Genomic DNA, 27,134 nt, shown 5'->3' on the forward strand with positions numbered 1-27,134 from the left:
AATTACTCTCTGGTGCCATTTTATCGAACGTCGTATAAATATCACCCGATGCCTCAGATAAGCACATCATTCACGTTTAATCCTCCAAACGATAGACAATGAAGACTTTCGTAAGTATCTGTCAACGACACCTTTGGTGGAAGGTAAATCAATGGTGTTTCTAATAAACTTCTTTCATCGTGTTCAGATGATTTTGGTACTGTGTGCGGCAATCGCTCTGGTTGCTGCCGAGGATAAGAAGGGTCCAGCCACCCATCACGATGTTAAGCAGCAGGAAAGCCACGCTCCGCAGCAGCCGAAGCAGCACGACCAGCACCAACAACACCAACAACAGCAGCACCCAGCATCTCAGCAGCACTCGCTGAAGCAAACCCAGCAGCACCAACAGCCACAGCCGGCACCCCACAAGTATAAGCGTGAAGCACCAAAGGACTCGGCTGCGGGACATTCGACCACCGCTGCACCGAAGGCAACCGTCGATCCGAAACAGCCGTCCGTGCTGCCGGCCATCATCGGACAGGCCCCGAAAAACAAGCGTGACACTGTAGCTGCTCAGCCAGCCGCCGCTGCCCGCCCATCCACCAATGCTCCACCAAAGGCCGCTGCTGCAGGAGCTACCACCAACGGCCAGCAGCGTAAAACCCAGTCCGCCCCGCGTCCTACTGCAAACAAGCAGCAGCAGAGCCGTGATCAGGCATCGAACAAGCCCCAAACGACTGGAAATGCAAAGGTACCGGCTACCGTTAACCAGCCCGCCTCGAACCCGACGACTGCTAACCCCGCGAAGAAGGTTTAAATCACACAAAAGTGGAACTGAACGAATCGAATCGATGATCGATAATTTGTGAAGATGTGTTTTTTTTTTATTTACACAATGTGTTTTTCTATTAAAAAAAATCAAATAAACACACGTTAATTTGCAATCCAATGTAAACCCAACGGTTTTACTTCCACATTACTGATCCAAGAAAGAATATAACATTCATACAACATAACAATTGAATTAAATAAATTGGAAATTGATGTTTGTTTCAAAAAAAAATATATATATAATAGCACTTAACATTTAAAACTTTCGTAGATGCATTCCACATTTATGAAGCTGAATGTTATGAAGAAGAATAACGGTATGTCAAATCGTACGAACAAACGACATGCTCAACGTGGGTTCTATGCACCGAGACGTAAATCGCAATAACGTAAACCGACTTTATCTTGATAGGAATATAACTCATGTGAACAAGATGCCAGGAACAACTAGAATTGTTATAAATGTATAAATTAATGTATACGCCGTCAATCTAGCCCTGTCATAAGTCACTAATGTTTAATCTATTTATGCTATATATGTTCAACTGGTGCACCAAACGCAGAATAATGATTCCTGCGTATGAAACTCTTTACATCCACGATTTGAACACATGGCAAGCATTTTGTTAAGTTGTACGACTTACCAATTGTACCACGGACTAAAAAGAAAAAAAAAAGGATTAATAATCAAATTGGATCCAAATCGAACCAAACATATCCATGCTCTCCCTACCTATAACACTAAAGGATTTGACTTGATACTTACAGCCAACTTGTGAAGTCACCTATCATTACACCTCATCTAAATTATTCTAAAGTCCTGTTCAGATAAAATTCGATCACCTAATTCTATATTTTATAGAATTTTATTCTTATCGTACTTTTTTTATACGAAAGTTATTTGAAGGTATTGGAGCACACAATACAACCTTGCAAAAGTTTTTACATGTACGTGCTTGTATTTAATAGTTATTAGCGCTAGAGTTGATCACTAGGAAAATCAAACATGATCCGGGAAGAGACAAATCGAAACTGCTTTAAAATGGAGTTTCCTGGTAAAAAAATGTTATATTAACAAAGCATGATCCCATGTCTCCAACAAATAGAAATACTATTTTGCAGATAAATTTGTCAGCATATTGAAGGCTTTAATAACCAACGAAATAATAAATTCAAACATTTCTAAAGAATAGTGCCTGTGTAAATAGAAATACGGCCATATCGGAATGTCTTGTTAATAAATAAATTAAAACAAATAATAATAATACGCCTTGATAAATGATTTTTTCCTACTATCAAGGTTCCGTGGTTCAGTAAAGAACAGACCAGCTGTCATTACAGTTGTGAGGTGTTAAAATGGTACAATGGTTAAATGGTAGTTATGTGGCAATAATTCATCAAAAAAAGGAGAAAACTAGTAAAAGGCTTTTACTAATTGCATACTACTGAAGAAAGAAGTTAGATAAGACGATATATCAATTGTGTGAAATCTAATAAAAGGCATCGAAGGATAAGTCGTTGCATTCATCTGTACATCAACATTTGTTTTGTATTTTGCTTTGAAATGGAAATAAAATACCTTTCTTTTGATGTCCAAATCAATTTTCTGTGTTGAAAATTGCTTGATATACAGCATGTACCAAGTGACCAAATTCTAAAGGAAAAGGTCTTAAACAGCGTGAATTTCATCCAACACATGTCTTGATCCTGGATATTAAAGGATCTTGCAGAGATCTGGACCGAATTTGGTGTAAAGGTCTTGACTATTCAGAACTGTTCAGAGTGTGGTCTTATCCGTTTTTTAAGATTCTCAAACTGATTTTGTACCAATTCTACATACGTTGAGAAGTAAATTCTGCAAACGTAAGTTTCTCAAAAGCACTAATGAGTGCTTGAGAAAATGAGCGTTGAGAATGCTTTGTACCTTCTCCCAACTTTGAAGTTTTCTTCTGGTTAGCTTAGCATCTCAGCAAGCATCTTAGTCCATCTGAGATTGTTTTGGCCACAAATGGGTTTGACTATCGGTGACTACCCCCCCCCCCCCCCCCTCGATAAACCCCCAAAATCAGGATATAGTTTCGATACATACGAGATGATCATTGCAAGCGCATCTGGAGCTCAATCCACACAAAAATTCAACCCATCATTTGCATGATCAGTCGTACATAGGTACTGTCAATCATATGTTTATTATTTTACTTCCTTCCCCTGATCATTAGCAGAGCCCTTGGAGGGAACCTCAGGGCTGACATTGAGCCGTTGAATATTGAAAATATTTCTTTTCTAGAGGTGTGAATTTTACACTTCGTAACCTTCACGAATTAAACACTAGTAACGACCCACGAAGCATCATGGTATTGTCAATAGCAGTGTACATCAAAATAATTGTGCATGATGTAGCTCTAAACTAATAGGAAAACTTGGTAAGAAATAGGAGCTATTTGTAGCTGCCTTTGACCAACTGAACCCGAAATAAATGACCACTTCGGGAATGGATTTGAGCGGTGTTGACAGCGTAAATTGAAAAGAATGTAGCATTTATAGCATTATCTTTTGTATTTATAGCTTGAATAGGATTAATAAAAACATATTTGATTAAGTATTTGATGGTCTTAGTTAGCCGGTCTCGTAGTACAGTCGTCAATTCGTACAACATTAACAACATGCCCGTCATGTGTTCAAGCCCCAAATGGACCGTGCCGCAATACGAAGGACTGATTACTATCCTGCTATGGGGCGTAATCCATAAGTCACTGAAAGCCAAGCCCACAAGTGGTATACAGGCAGAGGCAAGCCTTGACCGACGACAGTTGTTTAGCCAAAAAGAAGAAGATTTGATGATGAATTTGATTTTTTTAATCAATCAGCAAAAACATGATTTAATAGCCACCACGCGGTCACGTCGGTCTAATAATACATGCTAGGCATTTCGAGTGAGAAACGTTCAGCATTTGGCTTTGTTAGGGAACGGTGCTTCTCTACATTAGATAGTTACAAATGTGATTATAAATGTATACATAAATATAAACATTTTTTCAGCAAAATAATTTGTTTAAGCAATATCAACTATCTATCTATCGCTGCACATCAAGAAAGTAACGTTGACAATTTCGAAAGATTTGCGATTCGGTGAAGCAACATTATGCTGTCGCAATTCAAACACGAAGCATTTGTTATCGTAAACCATTGCATAACAATAAAGTATGTCAAAGCGATTTTTGGTTGCCAAAAAAAAACACACTCAAAACAAGAATCGTACTCACGAACCGGCATTGTGACCTCGCGCTTCGGACGAAAACACAACAAACAGTCGGCATTGAGCAGATTTGAGTTACTCATCGATTACCACTAGGCAAGAGGAAGTGATAATCGGCCGTGTTTTACTCTTTCACTTATCTGCCGTGCCGTGAACACCTACGGGGAGAAGATGGGGCCGCCGGTCCGATCGATGCGCCGTTGTCAGATGCGAATTAGTTAAGTACATATCAATTCAGGGTAATTCCTCGGCTTCTATTGCTCCACTGTCTCCCTCTATACACCCGTACAGTAGTGGAAGGTGCAAATGGCGCGTTGGCATACGAATGTGTAAAAAACCGCGCGATGTATATAAGAGCGAACATTGGCATCATATCATCGCTCGCTTGCTATCGAACACATTGCCACCGGCGTTACCATACGTTGAACTGCGAGAAAATGATTAAATTTGTAAGTAATGTCTGTCATTTAAATTAACAGCAACATAATTCAATTCATGTGTTTTTCTTTTGTTTCTTTTAAAGCTTTGCCTATTTGCATTCCTTGCCGCAAGCTGTCTAGCTTTGCCGGTAGAAGACCATCCTAAATTATCTCGCCCTTCACCCATCAATCCGGATGTTGCCAGCGAACCAAAGCCAACCGAATTGAAGGAACTTTCCTCGGCGTCCTCCTCGACCACCGAGAGTCACATCCAAAAGGTCCCAGCGTCTGGAGTAAAGCTTAGCATTGAGGTAGCAAAAAATGAGGCGACAACCTCCACTAGCCCCAGCACGGACACTGAACAGACCACTAAGAACAATCCGAAACGTTCGGTAGAATCGGATTCAAGCGCATCCACTACCACGGCCGCAAACCATCCAGCGTTCCGGCGCAATCAGCCTTCTACCACGACGGAACAGCCCAGCAGTACCACCGGAAGCAGTTCCACCTCCAGCCCAGTTTCAGTGAAAACTCCGATTGCTACGACGACGTCCAGAACAAAGCGTGAGGTCGCCGTCACTGCCGCCACTGCCAGCAGCAGTGCAGGTACTACTGCGGCAAAACGCACAACCACTGTCGCCCCAGCCACATCCAGTGATGATAAGGAAGGGCCTCACTTTGTGCGACCGGTCCCGGTGGATCAGATACTGAAAAATTTCAACCTCTCGGAAAAGTCTACCGGTTCGGCTGCTACTGTACAACAGCCGAAACCGGAGCAGTCTAAGGACGAACAGAAATCGGATGAAAGTTCCGAGGAAGCATCCGAGCACCGAAAGGAAGAGTCGGAGCAAAAGACGCACCAACAGACGCATCCCGTCATCCGACAGCAGGGTGCATAATGAAACTGTATAGTATTGCTTTAATCTGTTGTTCTCTGTTTATGTTTAACGTTTTAATCAAATAAAAAGCTGCAGCATGTATGCTTAACGATTTAAAAATTCAAGTGTTATTTGTTTCCCTCTTGCTCAATTCATATCTATCTATTTATCTATTTATTTCATATATATAACCGACGGACCATCGTGTCTAATCGGCAACCTTATAATTAAATTAAAGAGTATATAAATAGACCTGTAGTTCTAAGCAAACATTAAATGTGACTTAGACGCAATTTCTCCTTGAACGTAGATGAAGACATACTAAAATCGAACAAATCTAACACTTCATTGAACTCGAGGGACATACGTGTAATAGGGTGTCCCTGGCTATGGTTGTTGCGGGTACGCGGTACACGGAGATGGAAATTAGATCTAAGAATCCGACAGGGAGCGAACAAATTGATGCTGGCCAGTAATGCCGGAGAATCGATCTCTCCGTTAAGGAGCCGGAATATAAAAAGGCATTGAGCGTTTTTACGTCGAGAGCAGAGTGGTTCAAGTCCGAGAAGTAGACACCGCTGATGGTAGAAGGGCCGAGCGTGGTGGGATTACCATGGAAGGAGTCGAACCGCGTACCTGGTGATTCTCCGTTGAATGGCTTCGAGGCGATTGATGTCACCAACGCCAAGCGGGCACCAGATCGGGCAGCAGTACTCCAGGCACGACCTTACGATGGCACAGAAGATCGACTTGACGCACATGGGATCGGTAAACTCACTACAGGTCCGCGTAATTAGACCGAGTAGCTTATTTCCCTTCGCAACAACGCTATCAATGTGAGGGCGAAATGACATCTTCTGATCGAGTAGCACCCCCACATCACAGATACAGGGTTTACCAGCATAATAAGCAACTGTCCACTTGTTTTTAACAATAGTCGTTTTGAATAGACACCGCTGTCTGCCACTTGCTCACACGTCAGATGGTGTAAGCTACTCTGTCCATTTCAATAACACAATTTTCGCCTTCGATAAGCAACTGTCAGATTCGGCACAGTTTGTTTTGTTTTGACAAATTTTGCAAAAACAAAACTTTTCAAAAACGTTTCTTTTAATCAAGCAATTTGCAGTATAAACCATAAATTTCAATAAATCAAAACATTAATTTTGCCGTGCCCCCGTGCCGAATCCGACCGTTGTGCAATCGAAGGCGAAAATTGTGTTATTGAATTGGACAGAGTAGCTTACACCATCTGACGTGTGAGCAAGTGGTAGACAGCGGTGTCTATTCAAAACGACTATTGTTATAAACAAGTGGACAGTTGTTTATTGGACTGGTAAACCCTGTACATGTCGTGCGAACCAAAGCCGTGTTGAGCATAGTGTATGTAAACGAGATAGGGTAAATTCAATCGCAGAAGAAGCACATTGACAATACGGCACGTGCATTTTTAGCTTTCTTTCACATAACGGAAGTAAAACGCGCATTGAATGACATTTGATACATTTTACAATTTGTTCGCTAATCATTGTTTTTCTTCATTTATCAAGGTGTTTGTTTCCACTGTTCCATATTTGCTCATTACAAGTTCCTGCCCTTTACACGCACAAAAGCTTGTCCTTTGAAGGAGTTTTAAGATTGTGTTGGTTGTTATTCTTGTTCATGGATGAAGTATTATTATCATAAGGTATTCAATATGCATGACATGTCTTTAATGCGTGTGATTTGTTTCAGTATGTATATATAATGTGTGTATATATATATTTACTTTTGTATGAATATGAATGTAGGTGTGTTTCGAATGAATGTGTTACCTATCTCTGGTTTTAGCTCATGCTTTTTTGAGTGGTGCAGCACGCTTTCTAAAAATATAAGAATATATTGTATGTATTTGTATATGTTATGGTCTTATACGTTTCTCGCCACATGTTGGCGATTTGCTTTTCTCTTTTCTTTTTTTTTAATACAACTCTGCCGTTCTTCGGTTGCTCCTTTTGACTTTACGTACTGCTTGCTTGCTTTCCCGATGTTGAGATGTTATTGTAATTCTAAGTAGCTTTGAATTTTACTCTCGTTTTGATTATGGTGTACAGTTTTGCATTTTTAAGTTATGTTATCTTTCGTTTTTTGATTTCGCCACTATTTGCACATCCAATCACTGGCGTTAAATTAATTATCGTTCTCAAAAAACAAACCAAAAATGCAAGTAATACGTAATAGTGTGATTTTGCGCCCGACCGACACACGTTCTATTGGGGAGGGGTACAGTATTTACGTAAGTTTTGTTTTACTTCTTTACAGATAGCTTGGAAAACATCACCGGACAGAGTAACACACCGAATAAATCACTAGCGCACATATGTTATTATGACTGAATGCTCACCACTCCCGTTGCTTTATCACCTTATTTTGCAATAAAAGTCGAAATTGTTTGCCCGCTAATTGATTTCTTATCCCTCTGACACACACACATTCGCGCGCTTCATCACTTTCGTGGGTACGGAAGTGCGCCGCATCATCGACTATAGTAATGGTGCAGACGCGCGCGCTTGTTCGTGGTGGTGCTGCTGGTGTGTTGCATAAAACCTATTCCTATTTACTACAATAAAATGGAAGTTTAACGAGATTTTCGATTTCAAATAAAATATTAAAATAAAACCCATTTGGATTCCGCACATCGGTTTACACCCCGTGCGCCTTCTCCATCACACCTCCCTGTTTAGCGTTGTATTCACCACCGCTCTCACACACGCTTTTCTATTTACGAATACGTTAAAATCTAATGATAATAATGTAACCATTTACGACTAGCATTTTGCAGCGTTCTCGACCGTAGTACGGCTGTAACGCACACGAGGAGAGCGATTTTTATAACTTCTAGACAGTACCATTGTTCACACGACATGCTACGGATCCTAACATGCTTCATAGCGGCACACCTAGCTGATCGGAAGAGCATAAGGTGAAGTGTGAACGAAAGCATATGTATAAGTTTCACAACTCACGTTCTCGGGTTGTTTCCGAGTCCCAATCAGACTCACACACAGTAAAAAGCGTCTAGAGCTATCGTAGTTCTACCTTTTCCCGTTCCTGTTACCCAGTGGTAGGTAAATAAGTTAACTGTCAACTTAAAATAAACTGAAACTATTTCTTATTTCCCCGCTGCATAAAATGCAACCAGCGCGCGGATTATCTCATGTTGCAAGCGAATTGTCATCTACCCTTTACAAACGACGGTACGGTTGATGAAAGGGAAAGCGAAAGTCTTAAGCTCTTTGGCTTAACGTTGAATATTAAAATATGTATGATAATCACTTATTGCCCTTTACTGTTGTTTGAGAAACACTTCGCGCATAGCTAGTAAGAGAGAGAGAGAGAGTAAGATGCCTCTCCAGGCGTAGCTGTATCTCTTTTCGTTAATACATCCCCAAATAGTAGATCGTTCCGGAAAAGTGTAACACCACATTTCCGAACATTCCGATGTTTTTTTTTATTATTTTTTGGTATTAGAGCCAAGCACATCTTACTGGTGCTGTAGTTGCATTAAATTACGGCATATATTCACAGTCGCAACAGTGTTAATGTGTTGAAAATTTAACATTTTCAACTATAATGATCAAATGGTCCACCAGCATTTTGCGATCGATGATCGGTCTCTCTCTGTGCCACAGGTGTGCTTGTTTTTACATGCTTAGAAACTTAAACGTTTTACAGTCTTCTACGGTTTTGCCTGGCTTCAAGCCAAAGCAGTATTCAGTGTATGGGTGTTTTCTGGTTTAAAAACTATCACTAACAATGCCTTAAAATTGGTTTCACTTTTGCACACTGTGTTTTGCTTCGTTATCCATATGGTGTTTGCCTGATCATCGATCTCGATCATGTTTTGCAAAACTAAAACATGTAACGGAGACGTTTAAAATCGTTACTCGTACATAAATCCCTGCGTCAACCATTCTATTAATTTAACTCGCAAACAAAAGTACTGTTGGACTGTATACAACCGAAGATGAACATACTGCAAACACGTAACGTGCTCTTACTTCGCCCCTTATGCTTCGTAAACAATAAAACTATGGAAAGCCGGAAATACAATAACTTTCTTCATTGTGGCGTATGCTCTCCTGTTATTTTTTGTTTTAATTTACGCGACTTTTTTGGCAAATTCATTGAGCATAGTAATAGTATCAGTGATGCTGATTCTTGTTTCATAGATGTGTTTTGGTTGTTGTTGTTTAATTACTTTCTTTATAATTTGTTTTTGGAATTAATTCTGTCTCAAACGTGTTTGCATTGATATTTCCGACCAGACAATCAGTACGACTGTCTGTGTTTCATTCGTTGGATTGTTTCGCTCAGGATGGATACAGCTATCCTTTCGTCTACTGCAAAGATCCGTTTTCCATTCCTCTTTCTTCCAACTGTTAACTGCATGATAGTTATCTATTTCAAATGTTTTGGTTGGTTTCAATGTATTTTACTCAATCATACATACACAAATGGGTAAGATATTAGAATAGTGTGTACATATAGACCTACGTTTACATTAAAGTCCTGTGGAAAACCGCTTATTTTGCAATACTTCGCTCCCAGTTAAGAATGAAAACGGTGTTCCAACGCACAAAATCAATCCAACCGAAGCTGATGGACCGCCTGACTAAATCTTACACGAGATGGCTCCCGTTAAAGCAAACATGTGTACGTATAATTTCCATTGGCCAATCATCATCAACTTGAGCTCAAGTTAACTTCGTTGGTGTAAGAAACAGATCGTCACCAGCGAGGATTAAATGTGAAATAAAGAAAGAGAAAAATCAAAACTAAGCTCATTAACCCTTCTCCTCGATTAACGTGGAGGGGGGAATTATGAAGCCAAACCCCTGGTGCGGAATTTGTGCCAATTAAAACCATCATCCCAAATTCCTACGAAATGACTCTTATTAAACGCATTTCAAAAACTGAGGCATCTCCAAAAAAATACAAAAATAAAGAACCGCCTATTAGAATGATTCATCGAAATCAACCAACTTTACTTGAAATTACCTGTGCAAGGCATTTGATATCTGCTTCAGCGATTGGCCGACTTCTTGGACGAGTTTTTCGTTGTCTTGAACGTTCTTGTTACCTGCGGACCGTAACGAACGAGCCTGATTTTCCACCCGTGTGACTAGCTCTCGGAAGTGAAATTTGGCGTGCGGTGGCAGACTTTCGTTGTCGGCAAAGGTAACACAGCTGGACTGTAGCGAATTGAGCCGATCACTCAGTGCTAGCCACTGAGAGGCGGAAATGTTACCGACCGGCTGTTTCAAGCTGGTCTGCAACAGCTGCACTAGCTCCAGGATGGACTCACGCCCACCTGCTGATGGCGTAGCGGAACCAGTCGTCGACGCGGGTTTGTCTGATTGCTGAATAATGCTGCTGCTGTCGTTTGATTTTGCGTAAATATTACTCGTATTGGACGTACCACCACCACCAACACTTGAGCCCGTTGCAGATGCCACTGTGGACGATGCCGTTTGCATCATATTTTGTACCGGTGTCGCGTAAATGGAAGCAAACTTGGATGGCTTCATAGGGACGGCCGGTTTCTTGTTGCTGCCCAATGTACCCGTCGAAACGCATCCCGCCGGTCCGGCATTCGCTTGTTGCAGCTGCTCTTGCTGCTGCTGTTGCTGCTGAGTTGCATCATGACCCCCTCCTACGGAGCCATCCTCCGCTTCCACGTTGTTGTTCATTTTCGGTACCATATTTGCCACGCTCTTTGTTCCCAGCTTGGGGCTGAGCTGTGCGCTCAACGGATCACTCGGCGATTCCTTCGCTTCCCACAGCTTTTTCAGGCTGCTAATACTGCCTGTGCTTTTGCGTTTACCGTCCCCGTCCTCGCCACCTGCTCCGCTGCTGCCTGTTGACAGATTATCTCCGCTACCACCGCCGCTGTCCACCTTGAGCGAGTTCCCTTCCAGACTTTCGCGCTTCCGATCGTCACTCAGCTCAATCTTGATTTCAGTCTTTTTCAGCTCGATCACCTTGTTGCTGTCGATCGGGGCTGTACCCGTGACGATCGTGGACGCGACATTCGTTTTCTTCAGCTTCAGCGAGTTGAGCTCGTTATTCTCTAGGAGTAACTTGTTGCTGGAGTCCATACTGTTCTTGCCGGAAATGCTGGTTCCGTTTCGAACTACCATCGGCGTTCCCGTCTCACCCTTCTTCGCCGACCGATGGTTTTCGTTCTCCGACGAGGAGGACGAAGCCGAATTATCATTATTGTTCAGGATGTTGCCATTACTATTATTGCTGGATGCGGTGGTGTTGAAGTTGTTGTTGTGAATACTCTGCAGACTGTTGCCCCCCGCTTGGTGCTTGTTATTATTGTCCAGATTCGACGTCGGGGGGTCGACAGACTCACCCCCGCCGCTGCCGCCATTACTCGACACCTCCGTATTGTTTTGATCCACCTTGCGTAGTCTGGACTTGAAATCGATAATGCCTCCCGTGCTTTCCTCTTTCTTCGCCGGCTGGGCTGGTGCTCTTTTCGCTGTATCTACTTTCTTTAGCTGAGCTTTGAAGGGCGGCTGCGGTACGCCGGAGGCAGCGTTGGTGGCAGCACTGTAATTGTCATTAGCCGCTGCATTGGTAGATGGCAGGATGGTCGATTTTGACATCGACACCGGTTTGCGAAGCGAGCTAACGTCCGAGGACTTGTAATGGGAGATTGGCTGCTGCTGCTGGTGGTGCTGTGGTTCCTGCGCGGTCGTTAGTGGCGAGGGCGCCTTTGGTAAATGCATCGATTCCGCCAGCTCACTGACTAATTGTGATGCTGGATCGGAGGTGCCGTGCAGTGGACCGGCAGTTCGTTTACCCCCGACGACGTCACCCTGTAAACACTTTGGCACATTCGTTACACGTTTCGGGTCCGCTTTCAAGTCCTTCGCGGGTGGTGGCGGTGGAATGGGAAGCGAGGACGGATCTCCCACGGTATTGATCATGGCATCAGCCGGACTGCCGAGTGAGCTGCACGAATCAGTGGAAGGTTCGCGTTTGCGCAAGCTTACGCCAAAGCGCGTGCTAGCCTCTTCGACGCTCGGTTCCGTGTTGCGCACATCGTTCGAGGGGGCGATCGATTTTTCCAACATGCCTCCTGACCCTCCTGAGCCTCCTCCTCCTCGTTGATCAAGCGGCATATCAAACTCCTCCGGGGGCGGCGGAAGATCCACCGGCGGTGGCGGAAACTCGAGATCGGCTAGCGTCGGCTGGACTGCTCGCTTAGGACTATTGTTTCCAACCGACCCGCGGAAGGAGGAGAACGTCATCATCGAACCGTCCGTAGTCGTTCGATGGCGTTGCAGTTTTGAAAGACTAGCTGTGGCCGAGTTGGACATGGTGACCCCACTCGAGGAGTTGCTTCGTATCATCTGTGGTTGTGCTTTGATTGCCGCTGCGTTTCGCTGCGCTAGTATACTGTTCGATATCGCATTCGCCGCTGCCATTGGCGGAGGCGGCGGTTCCGAAACCAGTGCCATGTTTGGATTCATGCCCATCTGCATTGGTGCCGCACCAGGCGGAGGCCCGACGACATGTTGCTGCTGCGGCTGCTGGTGCTGAGGTAACTGCTGCTGTTGCACCGGCGGTTGGCCCTGCTGAATAACAGTGCCATCGCTTTGGCGCAACGATTCGAGGTACGCTCCTATTCGCGCATCCTTGGGCAGCGTACCGTATCTGTTGATGGCTTTCTTGACGTTCTGCACCTCAAGCGCACCTACTATCGGTGGCTGTCCAGTCCCTAACACTGGCGTACACGGTTGACCTCCCGGGCCGGGCGGTAGTTGGTCACGGCGTGCTTGCTGGGGCAGCCGTTTGCTGCCCCGTGTTTCCAGCCCTCTATTGCCCATGATCGGGGCGCGCTTGAATGAACTTTGCTGGGGAGTTTTCTGAAACCCAACTGGTTCCGGATTGTCTGTATCGGTGTCCGGAGTGACCTCGGTTTGCTCATTCTCGGAATCAGTTGCCCGATTCATTAGGTTTGCCATATCACGGGAAAATCCTAAAATAAAAATTCCGTCAGTTAGTTACGACATAAACGTTCAACAGTGATTATCGCTTGGAGTTAGTTTCTCAACCATCGAAAAGCTTGTTAGTTTAGCATTTTATGCGGTAGTCACAAACATACTGGATACAATTTTAGTTCAAATTTGGTTACCTTTAAAATCATAAAAAAATCTTTAGACTCGTAACACGATTCGTGAGCTTATTATGGTTGCGGTTTAAAATAAATTCCTAATTGAAAGCACAAATATTCACATTGTTTAGTAAAAAGGTTAACACACAATCACTGTTAACGTTTGGGTTAAATTTTTCAATTGGTCAATGCAATCGACAGCTTTTTAGAAAAAACTTATCGTGGTAGCAATAAATACAAAAAAGCACCAAAAGGCCAAACAATAACCGCAATTTTTGTCATGAAATACCTCGAAACAGCTTATCGATAAGGAAACTACTGCAAGAGGACGATTTTGTGATGGGAATAGTAGTACCGTTTGCATTTTGCTCGCCCTCGCCAAGCTTGCAATTGTCATCGTCTCGGTACGTTGAGTCACGGCTGGATGATAGCAGACTGGAACAAGATGATCGATTAAAAATGTTGTTTTCATTCAGCCTACATTGAAATTAGTTGTAGGCAATGATAAAACAATCACCGTACGTACCTTGTCCTCTTCGGAGGCGCCGGAGCCGTTTTGCCACGTTTGTTCGTTGTTCGTCGCATTTGCACACCAGCGGTAGATGGTTGCTTGTTCCCAAATGTGCTGAACTTCGAACCGGAACCGGAACCGGAATCTGTGAAAACAAGCATGTCGCAATTAGCGTTATGCATGTTTCCCATCCTTATATAGGGAGCTTTTTCAGTGCAATACACACAATGCGTATTGCTGCATTACGTAAAATTGCATCTTACGTAAAATAAGTAAAATATTTAAAGCTTATAAAGGCTCTAGTGAGCGTATGAGTATTGCCAAAATTGTACATCACTAATAAACATATTCAAAAAGAAACCTTCAAACTATACAAGAGCACGTACCAGAAATCGGTGTTATTGCAGGTTCGTGCTGTACCGGCTGCTGCTGCTGCTGTTGTGTTTGTGACGGCGGAGGAGGTAGCAGTTGCTGTTGCTGTAGCTGTTGTTGCTGCTGTTGCTGCATACCCATATGTGGCTTCTTGCTCATCTGCGGCGTTAGCTGCATCGGCATCACACCCACTCCTTGGAGTTGCTTCTCTACCGCTTCAGTAATGGAGGATTCCTGTCAACAGAAAATCTATCCGAATAAGACCTATTAGCGCTAGAGAGACACCCTATCTCTAATTACCTGAAACATGTGCTCCAGATCGTGATGGATGCTTTTAAACGTTGGACGATCTTGAGCATTCCACTGCCAGCACTTCCGCATCAAATCGTACACCTCGGGCGGGCAGCCGGGCGGTCGTTCCATGCGATAGCCAGACTCGAGCTTGTGGAATACGTCCGTGAGGTCGATCCCGGGATACGGCGACATGCCATACGTTGCAATCTCCCACAGCAGCACGCCGAACGCCCACACGTCCGATTTGGTGCTGAACTTATTGTACGCCAAGCCCTCGGGCGCCGTCCACTTGATGGGAAATTTGGCACCGGCGTGCGCCGTGTACGTATCGTCGCGCATCAGTCGCGCCAGTCCGAAATCTGCCACCTTTACCAGATTGTTATCGCCGACGAGGCAGTTGCGTGCTGCCAAATCGCGATGGATAAAGTTTCGACTCTCGAGATAGCTCATGCCAGAAGCGATTTGAGTAGCCATGTACAAAAGCGCCACGGCATCTAGCGTTTCCCGGCCGGCGGTGCGCAAAAAATCGAGCAAATTTCCGTGGCTCATGAATTCGGTAATGATGTAAAACGGTGGCTCGCGCGTGCAGACGCCTAAAATGATAATGCAATAAATGTTCCGTTAAGCACATTATTCAAACAATCCAGCAACATTTATCGTCTCGAATTGTTGTCTAACAAAAATATTCAATGAACACATAGGGGAAAGCGGGGCAAAATGGGCATGTTAAGCAATTTACTGAATATTCCTTTGAATATTCCACAAAACACAATTTTTGTTTCATTATGGTATACCTCCACCATTTATCTATGGATTAAAATTGCCACATATAATGAAAACAACTTAAAAACAATAAAATAATGTAAAATAAAAGTTGATGTTTTACGAGAAGCTATTTTGACACACGGGGTAAAATGGGCATAGCCCTGGGGCAAAATGGGCATATGTAAACAAACTGTGAAACGTCAAAACACTGGGGCAATATGGGCCACAACAACTGCGCTTAGGTAATGGTCTATGCTTTTGCGCACGTTTCGTGAAATGTATTTTTCGTTCTATCTTTTGATTTGCTGGTCAGAAAAGCCCTTGAAATTCTTCCAAAAATATGTTATCAAAATTATAACAGTTTTTACACGTTTAAATCTACAAAATCGAATGTTTTGAAGCTGTGCCTGTTATCATTATTGAGGCGACAAATACAACACCATAGCCTCACCACGCGCCGTATGTCAAAAGCATCTGCCCATTTTGCCCCAAGCGTAACTGCCCATTTTGCCCCACGTGAAGCATTTTTGTACTTTTTATTATATTAGTAAAAATACGCATTCAATCGCCTTGCTTTCTTCAGACAAATTGTAAAGAAATATCATATCTTTAAAAATATATCATGAAAAACTTCAACGCATCCCTGTGACACACGTTTAAGCTTAATTTCGAAGTGGCAAAAATTACATCAATATGCTGCTAAACCTTATTTTGCATTTTTCTTAGTTATTTGTTATGTAAGGGTTATGAAACTTACATGGTGTTCATAGAACACTCTAATGAATACATTTTGAGCCTTGGAAAGCATCTTTGTAGTCAAATAATGCTTAAATAGAGGGTGCCCATTTCGCCCCACATGCCCATTTTGCCCCGCTTTCCCCTAAATTCACTGTATTACTATACATTACGTAGCTTGTTACACTTTGTTTCTGAAATAGCTGCTTAAAATCTGACTAAAACGTGTAAACAAAGCCTAGTGTGAACAAAATGATATCGATCGTCTTAAAAATAGACAAAAAGCAAATTAGCTTGTTCATTGCCTGTTAAGCGATTTCGTCACACTGTTTAGCAAAAATATTTCTATGCAGTGACGTTGATAGTGTGGCTATACTGTTCTGCTGGTAAATGGCTATTTTATGTATTCTTGGACCTCGTCACACTCTCTATCTTGCTGGTAAGCACTCTAAAATCACGTTTGTTCGCTGTTTCCTACGCCTGTTCGGGTGTCACTTACCTATCAGTTGCACCAAATTCGGGTGTTTCATTTCCTTCATGATGGCGGCCTCTTCTAGGAAATCTTTTAAAGCCATCGTATCTTCTTTGAGCGTTTTAACGGCCACCGTGTTGCCGTAGCGCTTCCACACAGCCTCGTACACCTCGCCGTACTGCCCACCGCCCAGCTTGTGCTTCATGACGATGTCCGTCCGGCATATCTCCCACTCATCCGGCTCGGGGCTGAGCGGGAACACGGTCGGTTTGTTTTGCTTCGGGGCCGGGTACAGTAGGGGCGTAATCAAACCGTGGCCCTCGTGCAGCGCACTGTGATGGTGCACCAGTTCGGCCAACGTGTTAAACTTGGCGTCGGCCGTGACGTACACCTTTCCGTCGGAGTCCTCCGATATTCTGTAGTGATAGACGCGCCCATCATACCGCAAGCTGATGCTGCGCTGGCCGGGCGAACTTTCGCTTTCACGCACCAGAAAGCTACCGTTGATGCCGGAGCTCAGCAAATATTCGGCCGCGTTGCGCGAAATCGGCCCATGATACCAGGAGTGTTTCTCCAGCGAGTTTAGCGGCGTCACGTAGTTCGACGGCACCCACCCAACATGGCCCGAGTCGGAGTGTGCCTCGCACCATTCGCCCGACTTGTTGTAGGACAGTATCCGCACCTGTTCGCCCTTTCGCAAGCTCAGTTGGTTTTCACCGCCGGCCTTGAAGTCGTACAGCGCGACAAACAACTGCGGATCGTCTTCCTCGGGTCCGGGTGCCAACAGGTTCTCCTTCGACGTCCATCGGTGAGCCGTTTCGAAGCTGGACTGTGCCGCGTTGGAGCTGCCCTGCGAGTGCATGGTGCCGGTATGGTTTTCCAACCCATCCTGATTCTGGCCCAGTAGATCCGTTGGTAACAAACTGCCAGGCGGTGGTATGTGAGGTAACGGGCGCGACTGAAGCAGTGCTTCTGTAACGATAAAGGAGATGGTAAAATACGTTAAAAAAATAAAAATCATCAATACCACAATTTACCTAATACCACAATACCTAATAGAAATTGCATAAACACTAAGTGCATCTGCTATGCAAGAAACGATAACTGATTGTGCCAACACCTTTCCACGCGGCAACCAGCAAGAAGTTCATTGCTCTACTCTCCTCCTTTCATAAATCGAGCAATTATTTCAATTTGTTGAAATTGACCGTCGGCATAAATTCCAAAACATCAAAACGAATGGATACATTTTCTGCACTTGCTTACAAAATCTACCACAGTCTGATGGAACACACCATGCAAATGCAAAATGCAAAACGATTTTTCGAGGGACCTTCAAATATTCAGCCCCCCTAAAACACAGGCCGAACTAGATTCACCGACACGATTCAAACATTGGACATGGCAGTGGCGTGTGAAATGAAAGTACAAAACCGCCGCTTGCCTACCGAGACGGACAGTTCCGAACGAAAGCGTGAGTGCGATTGATATGTACTCGTTCCCCCAGTCGTACGACTTTCCCTCTTTATTTTGCGTGCGTACCACCGGGCCCCTGCCTACGACCGTTAAGACGTTATTAATGGTAACGATTATTATTCACCACAAATGCATCATTACAGAAGAATGTGCTTTTCCCATAACGAACGATCCCGGAGTTGCCCGGAGTTTGAGAATGAACTGTGCAGAAAATGGCTGCAATTTAAAAGGGGTAAGCAATTATTATGTAGCGTAGCTTACAATCATATTTGTTCACATTATTATGGCGATTTTCTGGCACTTGTTTATGAAAATTAGTAAAAAAAATTGTACAGCATTTTACAGATAGGGGTTCTACACAAACACAAAAGTTTCATTGCCGTTCTTTTGAGCTCTTTTTAAAATTATAAACATACTTGTTTCAACATCTTATAATTGAACAAGACCTCAATCACAGAAAAGAAGAACAAATGATAATGTGTCATCAAAGTGTTTTGTCGTAACAATACCATTCGCCGTGATGATCGTTTTATTTTCCTGATAGCTATTTAATGAGTTAATATATGATTTCATCAGAACAAAAAAAAACACGCACCGGAAGGTCGCAATAAAAACAAAACTATTCTCTACGACATTGAAACACATTTACCACCAACACACGACCCATTAATGAGACACACGGTCTTGGTCTGCCTCTGCGTCTAATACACTGAAACCTACTCAACCGCCCGGCGACTCAACTGTGTATCACGTTCAAATCAACAAACATAGACACCAGTAGTTAGGGCGTGTGCTATAATAAGGTCGAGGGCAACATGTGCGGGATAGTGATCTTGTACCACACCACCACGAGAGAACCATTTAAGCGAAGGAGAAAATTTTCGCAACACATGTCCGGCTGGCGGTGAAAGTCGTTCGGTAGATGGATTATGGTAGGGCCTCTGTATAAACAAAGTACAGGTATTTAATTGGATGGATGTAAGTGTAGCCGTACCATCAGATGGGACACCTCCTTTAGCTTGAAGACAACGGTGTTACGGAGGAAAATTAGATTGCCGGGTTAACTGCTGCTTGCGTCAAAGTTGTGCCGCCGTGTTTTATCCGCATCGTCGAAGGGGCCATATACGGTTTGCGAGAATCAATATTACTACCTCACCCAGCAGCCGTAATCGATATCATTCAATATTGCCAAACATCGATGTCGACCTTGACACGGTCTAACCTGTATGCCCTTTTCGGGCCTCGCCATCGTAGCATTGTTGGATACTGGCCAACCTGCATTATGTCACAGGCCCGGAACAAACAGATGCAGATGCTTGTTCAAACGTGAAACATAAATTGGATTGGCAATTACTGCTCTGCTCGGGAACAACATGCAAAATGAGTGCTCGGCAGATGCCATGCTCATGCTCTAATAATTTTAAATCGTAAATCACAGTATGGAAAAAATCCATTTCTACTACAAGACCATTTAATCGGGGTTAAGAAATGTTACGTGGACACACGGAGCGTTTGCTTTTTTGGAACTGACTAAGTGTATCTATTGGTGATGTGAAAAATGAAGTTTTCATTAAAATCGATTCCGGATAGCAGGTCCCCAAAATCGATTGCAGAATCAGCTCCGGAATCAGAATCGGTTCCGGAGTCGGAATTGGCTCCGAAATCAGAATCGGCTTCGGCATCTCCATAAGAATAGGCGTTTGGGTCCAATGATACTATGTATTGATAGCAGGAAAGAATCTAAATTTACTTATAAACGATGCATTTTCATGGAGATTCCCGGGCTGATTTCGCTTCTGAATCTTCTTATTTCAATTCAAGAACTGATTCTCATTCCGGAGCTGATTCCAATTCTGGACTCCGAAATCGGCTTAGGAGTCAACTTCGCATACTGCTCCGGAATCGGTTCTGGAATCGGTTCCGGAATCGTCTTCGGAATCGGAATCGATTCCAGCATTGGAATCTGCTCCAAAATTGATTATGAACACGGAATCGGAATCGGGTAGGTCCAATATCGAGCTCCCACCACTAATTTCTATCAGTTCAGACATGCACTTTTATTGGTGTTACTTATGATTAGATAATTAATCCCACGTACATACAGTGAATGTGCCATAGAATTAAAAATAAACGAGGTTTTAAATATGTTTGCGCCTCACAGGCTTTACTGCAACCAATAGCGCATTGTATTTTATTTAATTAGTTGACTACTGCATCAATAATTCAATTTTTGATCGAAATTGTACTACTGGGTAGTCTATGTGCTTATAACTAAATGTTCAGCCTTAGGAAACATGTTTGTTCTCAACGTAGAGTACTAAATTGTATTTGCAGACACACTCATTGGGTTTAACAGCATTGTGAAAAACTAATTACTGCAACGTAGCTCACCCATTTCCTATAGTTCATCTGGGGAAACCATTACACTTCAACCTCCATGGGCACACATTGCGCATGCAATGGGCGAAATAGCTCCAACAACGATAGATGGCAAAGTCAAATAATGAAGCGTTATTCTTCGCCACTGTTTTACCGGCATGCTTAGCCAAGCCAACACAACAAGCCGGCTACATTCTTCCTTTGGCTGATGTGTAAATATAAACATCAACAGAATCCCACCCCTCAAAAACGCTACTACTGTGGGGCGCGACGGCTACTATCGTTGCAACGTCACTAGGGCCAAAGTACACAAACAAATCGGTGGGAACCACTTTATAAACATTGAGTAGCCGGCTCTCACGTCATCTCACTGCACTGCTTTGGCCTGGTGTATGGAGTATGTGCCATTACTACCCGGGGTTGAAATAAGACACCACCATTACTCAATGAGACACACAACGTTTTACCCCGCAGCGTCTCCGCAGAGAAGATCCTTGGTTGTAACTAATTTGTCATTCTCAAATGAGCTATCCAATATTGTTTTCCTTTACCATTTCGAATATTGATCAAGATCTATTAGTTCAACTTGGATAGCTCTACTTGAAGCTCATTGCCGGAAAACGGACACATGATGTAGTCTCACTTCCCGCACTTCAACACAACAACGGAAACCAAACAACGCTCCCTCTCCCTACTGCTGACAAGCAAGGTTGTGTAGCAATTTTGTTAGTTTTTTATGTTGTTTTTTACAAAACCCAAAATAAACCCCCATGTCAGTACTACACACCTCCGGGTACGACGACGAAACGATGAAGTTTCAATAACAACAAATTCACATTCACATTGACCGCTGCTAAAAAGAGCGGCGGGCGGTTCAAACGGCGAACAACAGCCAACACAACAGAAAATCAGTTCTTCCCACCGGGGCAAAGGCATTTCAAATGGTAGTTAGCCTGTGTTATGATACAACAGGCGATAAAAAAGTGCACGCACACACACACACACACACACGCACACAATCCACATGACGTAACCTTCACAAAATCAAATCGGTGCCCCGCGATAGTGGCTTCCTGTGCTTTGGGGGTTTTGAGCAATTGCCTCTGTTTGAAATTCTCACAAGCCTGCTGGGCCTGCTACTCTCAACCAGCCCCGTTCGCCCCGTCCGCCCCGTGTGCAATATTACCGACCCAAGGGATGACTGCGTTTGGACGCGAATGACACGCGATCCACGGTGCGGACGCCGCCGCTGAAGTTGTTATGACCGCAAAGAAACATACGCAACACGTTCCCACATCATCATCATGAGGCAGCGCAGCAGCAGCTGAGGAGAGATTGATGATTTTCGTTTCACAGGCTTCTCCCAATTGGCACATTTGCACATAATGTCACGAATTAGTACACACGCAAGATGAAAATGAAGAAGGCCAGAAATGATGGAACATTGCAGGCGAAAGAAGGCTAGTGTGATGGTGTTCTACAGGGTCGCAGCAACACAGCACAGTATCATTCGAGGAATTCATAGACTTGTCCGCTGTATTCAGGAATTTTGCTTTCCAGACTATTTGCAACACCACAGGCAGAAATTGTTGGTTAATTGTATTTAAAAGTACATTTAAATTGAACTTTTCGTTCATCATTGGCTTGTGCAATAATATAAAATCGTAAATAATGTGAACATATTTTTTTCCATGATATCCTGGTACCATTGTTAGGTCTTCACAAACAAATAACAGGCGTTTGTCGATTAAAAAGTCAGCATAATAAAATTTATTATACAAACATACATAAATAAATTTAAAAAATATTGCAAAATGTTAAGTTATTGCTTTATTCTAAACCTAATTCCCTAAAGAGTAATTATTGCTGTAAATTATATGCTGCACTATTTAATATGATAACGATAGATGAACTAAAAAGTTAAAGCTAATAACGATAGAAACCATGATAAAGCTGACATGATCAAGCAGGTCGTTTCGTCAAGATAAAAAATCAAGAGATACAGAAGCTAAACCAATCATACCAGTGAGAACGATAACGGATGATGTAAGACGAGCAAGGTCACAGCCGTAATGCATGACTCTAAAAGTCCTTATCCATTACAAACGTCATCTTTCGTCATCTCCTCAAAAGATTTAAGCGAGCATATTCGATTTAAATCAAGAAATGCCTTTGTTATCATGCTATTGCTCTGTGCAACCGCATCTTTGATCGCCCCACTTGCTTGATGTTTATTTGAATGAGCAAAAGAAACAACACAAACCAGTATATTCAATATCCTGCGATACTTGGTCCTTCTCAAACCTGTGTTGCGGTATGAGTTGGGACCTATCATCATCATCATATTTGTCAAAAAAGTTCTACAGAAGTACACAAACTAAAGACATTTGTATAATTCAACATACGTAGCTATAATAATTTTACTATAAAGCCTCTACTTTCTAAGATCGGATGATTGTTCCCATTGGGCGAGGAGATATGTTCGATAATAGGCACGTCTTTAAAAATAGACTGTCCTGGTTTTATAATGATACACAAGAATTCATTGTTTGCCGGATTGTAGCTACCATAAAGTGAAATATAAATCACTATGTATATACAAAACTATTCAACTGCTCAAACTATCCCAAAATGTGTTTGCCTTTTTCTCCGTTCCCAGCAAGAGTTGTACCGTCCGGCTGATCTGATTTAAGCTGTACGTTCGTTAAAGACCTCCAACTTTATTGCAGGAACGAACCAAAGCGATGGAATTGTGATACGATTCGACCCTGTTGCTATGTATGTTCCGGTAGCACCCGCCCGGTATGTGGCTGCAGCAGCTTAAGCGTGATTTCCGTTAGCATATTTTACACTGTTTATTTGAATTTCCTCCTCGGAACACACCCATTACCGTTTGTTCAACTGATCTTCGACAACAGCACGCGCGTGTCCAGGAGGGCGGGAAAGAGAACGCTGGAGAAGATTTTCCCACTAACGGCACACAACACACGGTTGGGTCACGGTTCTTCCCTTGGCCGGGTCGCGCCTTCTCCCCGGTACCACCACCATTTCTCGTCAATTATAACACTTACTTCCACACCCGGAGACCCCCACCCTCATCGGATACCTTCCTAACAACAGTACCCACCAACCGTGCTGCCGGCTGGACATGAAACATACCCAATTCAATCCGTAAGAACCGGCGGAAGGTATGTGTAACCGAAATGTGGCTAGCGGTTCGTTCCTCCATCATCCTGCCGGCGGAAAGGAAATTGAACTCACACACACACACACATACAGAATGTAGTGAACGAGAACGAGAAAAGGCCGTAACGAGAGTGGCCACCGAAAACGAAATATTATCCCTCGCACCCTCTCTGCTCCCCATTCTTAACGAAAGTGCCGCCTGCATGTGTGTGCTACAACATTTGTGTGGCGCAAGCAACTCTGGCGTACGTATGTGCATGCGCTCACGATAATGCATTCGGAGCATTCCGTGAGGAAACCATCAATCTTGATTCTCGTCCCGTCCGCTAGACTCCGGGTGGAGGATGGAGCAAGCGTTTGCCGGCCGGCTCCGTTCATTCGTGAGTGGAGGAGTGCTACTGCCCATATGAGAGGGGGTAGGGAAGGCAAAAGTAACGGATTGGAACGAAACTGTAGCCCAACCACATTGATGTTGCTGTAGCCATTGCCAAGAGCAAACCTCATTGCCGGTCGTGTAGCTAGCCTCTTGTCACCAATCAAAACAGATTAATATTTGAAGGAACGAGGGTGGCGAAATACGGAAGGGCCATTCGGAAACGCCAAACAGAAGCATAGAAAGTTGTTACATCACACTTGAGCTTTGGGTCATAAAACGAGAGGAGATGTCTTTCGGCAAACAGTTGTGGGCGAGAATTTTTCCGCCCCCTCGAAGCTGTCATACGGCTAATGATCAAAACGTACAATTCTTATGCCATCCATCTTGCCTAACATGGGTCCGAGTTAAACCATTTTAACAGTTGCCCTCTGTTGGATTTGCAAAAAAAATAGCACCAAAACAGCACCAGCAAACAACACGCTGAAAATCATTACAATTTCAAACCAGCAGCCAACCATCGGAGCAGATAAAAATAATTGATGCACTATTACGCATTCCTGCATTGCCCCGCGGGGAGTGTAAATTATTTCAACAAACATAAAGTCAACGCACGCACAAGTGGTAATGCCAAGCCGCAAGAAGAACAGCGATTGTGCAGCGTAAATTGCGCATGTAATTCGTCTACGGGTTGGTTTATGCTTTTTTGTTTCGGTATGTAAACCTACACCTCCTCTCTGGCGCAATTCTTTTCCCGATCGGATCAAGATTACAACCGAACGATTCCATTGCGTTGGCTAATTGACTGGTGGTATTTTAAAAATGGCTCACCAAAGCATCAACACGACGCGACACCAGAAGGAAACAACCGTTTCTGTTCCCGCACACACATCTGCAGACACGGATTGAGAGCTTCTCTTCACGGTTCGTAGCGTGCCGCGACTGAGGAGAATTTTTTGTTTGTGTAATTAAACATGCTGGGACATATTTCTTGGGCCTGACAGAAAATTTTGGCATCAGAAGAAGAAAAAAAACACACCATTTCAATACGAGGCACGGTGAAAGTGACCAAAGCAGTAACACACTTTGCATGGGGTAGCACACTCACTCGCAGCAGAATTCAAGCAAAGGTTGGCGCTAATAATATTTAAAAATAGGTGCCAACATTTTTACCACCACTTGGGGCCACATCAGCGTATGGTGCAATTGGACAGAGCGAAATTACACTATCGTTGTAAAGTTTAGGTAAAAGCAGGGACTATTTAATGCTAAGGTTAGGTAAGGCAGTTCATTATCACGTTCAATGCAACATTTGTATTACGCAAAATGAAGAAGCCACTGTGAACTTGAATCAACGAAAATAGAGCAGGCGTGTCCAATTGTACAGAGCAACATGCATTAAATTCTCATTAGATTAGCTTTCCCTTTGCAAGGATATCTTCACACAACCATCTTTCATAAAACTGCATTTTGACACCGTTTCAATGCAGCCAGTCCCGAATCCGGCCCTTTCTCTTTAGCGAAGACTTTTGCATGAACATTGCCGGCTGTCCTTGAATGTGGATGATGATGGGCTCTTCCCCCCTGAGCACCGATGCTTGGTCCCGTTGTGCCTTGGTCTTTTTAGCATTCCTGCCTTGGCCGATCCTGCTCGCCTATCGGTCTAGCTGTCTCCGTCGTTCGCAACCTACGCTCGCGTTCACTCCCACTTTTGCGGATTCATTACGTACAACACCACCAGGACGCCTGGAATACCATATAAGGATAAACTCTAGGCATAAACCGACTCTCTCTTTCTCTCCCTTATGTTGCGAGATATGCAAGTGCTGCTGATGTTGTTGTTGCTGCCTGTGAAGCTTTCCTATCACATTGGACAGCTGTTGTCTTCTGCCACTGAAGCCGCTAGCGGATAAAACAGCGGTAAGCGCTGTGTTGGACAGTTCGTTCCGTCTGTTTTCGCAATAGGGGACCCAAGAATCAATATTTAATCAACGCAGGACATTTTATTTGTTAGTGGTTCATTTTATTATACTCACAAAAAAAACACGAAAGCATTGCGGAAAAGTCGATCACATTTTGCAGTGCAAACATTTGGAATTTAAAGGTAAGGCCTCAATAATGTCATTCTGCCATCGTATCGGGTATATCGTAAGTTAGATACTGGAGCATATTTAAGGCTTCACAGGAAGTAAGCAATATTATGCAAGTGAGTGTGCGGTATGGATTGTTTATACAACCCGCCTTATTTCCCATGTAACTAATCCTAGCCACAGGGCCACTGCTTCCAGAAACATGTGACAACAGCTTGTGAAATGCACACAAACCGCAAAACGCACTTCATGTAACAGAAAACGTGTTATATCGACAATATACAGAAACCTGCATCAGAACGGAAAGGTTTCCTTAGTTGAACCAGTCCAACAATCAATTTATTTGAAATATTGTTGACACAATCAATGAAGCGCAAAAAGGTAATATGTTTGATATAAATAACAGAGGTTTTTTTTTCTTTTTATAGTACAATATTCTAGAAAATGTTTCGGGATAAGATAAATGCTTGCAAAAAATGTTAACCAAAGAAGAATGTATTCTTTATACGATGATATAGATTTAAGATACAGTGGAGCGCCGTTTATTCGGGTACCTTTTATCCGGCTTTCCGTTTATCCGTGCTGTTGAGAAATGACAGTTCAATACAAAGGTGACATTGCGTTATGAGGAGGGTATTTAAAAAAGCGGTTATAAGAGCACATCATCATAACAAAAAACACTATAATTCATGGCAAATTTCAAATATTCTCATGGGAAAAACATGAAGTTAATAAAAACTGGGTTATTTTTATCAAAAAATAGGAATTTTTTAAAGAACTAATCAGAAAATGATGATAAAATATATCATTTGACTCATTATTCGTGTTATTCGCTTATCCGGTCGAGGTCAAGTCCCGAGAAGCCCGGATAAACGGCGCTCCACTGTAGTTAAAAGCGAGGAATGAAGTCATTTGGCCCAAAGTATACAAATATTCGACCGCATG

General features: G+C 43.2%; 3 protein-coding genes across 6 annotated transcripts in view; 2 read left to right on the forward strand and 1 right to left on the reverse strand.

Annotated features, from left to right (window-relative positions):
- On the forward strand, positions 1–914 carry LOC120952074 (general transcriptional corepressor trfA-like). Its single transcript, XM_040371188.2, has 2 exons — positions 1–110; positions 188–914. The coding sequence occupies exons 1-2, from the start codon at positions 99–101 to the stop codon at positions 794–796; spliced, it is 621 nt and encodes a 206-aa protein (XP_040227122.1). The 5' UTR covers positions 1–98; the 3' UTR covers positions 797–914.
- A 3,491-nt stretch (positions 915–4,405) lies between these two features.
- Positions 4,406–5,483, forward strand: LOC120947751 (putative protein TPRXL). Its single transcript, XM_040363388.2, has 2 exons — positions 4,406–4,515; positions 4,590–5,483. The coding sequence occupies exons 1-2, from the start codon at positions 4,411–4,413 to the stop codon at positions 5,382–5,384; spliced, it is 900 nt and encodes a 299-aa protein (XP_040219322.2). The 5' UTR covers positions 4,406–4,410; the 3' UTR covers positions 5,385–5,483.
- Positions 5,484–6,849: 1,366 nt separating this feature from the next.
- Positions 6,850–27,134, reverse strand: part of LOC120947750 (tyrosine-protein kinase Abl) — a 29,102-nt gene continuing 8,817 nt past the window's right edge. For 3 of the 4 annotated variants that reach the window (XM_040363384.2, XM_040363385.2, XM_040363386.2), the window contains exons 3-8: positions 16,713–17,657; positions 14,720–15,306; positions 14,434–14,653; positions 14,063–14,192; positions 13,826–13,971; positions 6,850–13,401 (exon numbers count right to left, since the gene is read on the reverse strand). In XM_040363384.2, the coding sequence (XP_040219318.2) occupies positions 10,400–13,401; positions 13,826–13,971; positions 14,063–14,192; positions 14,434–14,653; positions 14,720–15,306; positions 16,713–17,657 (5,030 nt within the window). In that variant the 3' untranslated portion in view covers positions 6,850–10,399. The remainder of the gene's footprint in view (positions 13,402–13,825; positions 13,972–14,062; positions 14,193–14,433; positions 14,654–14,719; positions 15,307–16,712; positions 17,658–27,134) is intronic. The other variant, XM_040363387.2, reaches the window with a different exon arrangement.

This window comes from Anopheles coluzzii, chromosome 2 (assembly GCF_943734685.1).
Source record: "Anopheles coluzzii chromosome 2, AcolN3, whole genome shotgun sequence".
Lineage (NCBI taxonomy): Eukaryota > Metazoa > Arthropoda > Insecta > Diptera > Culicidae > Anopheles > Anopheles coluzzii.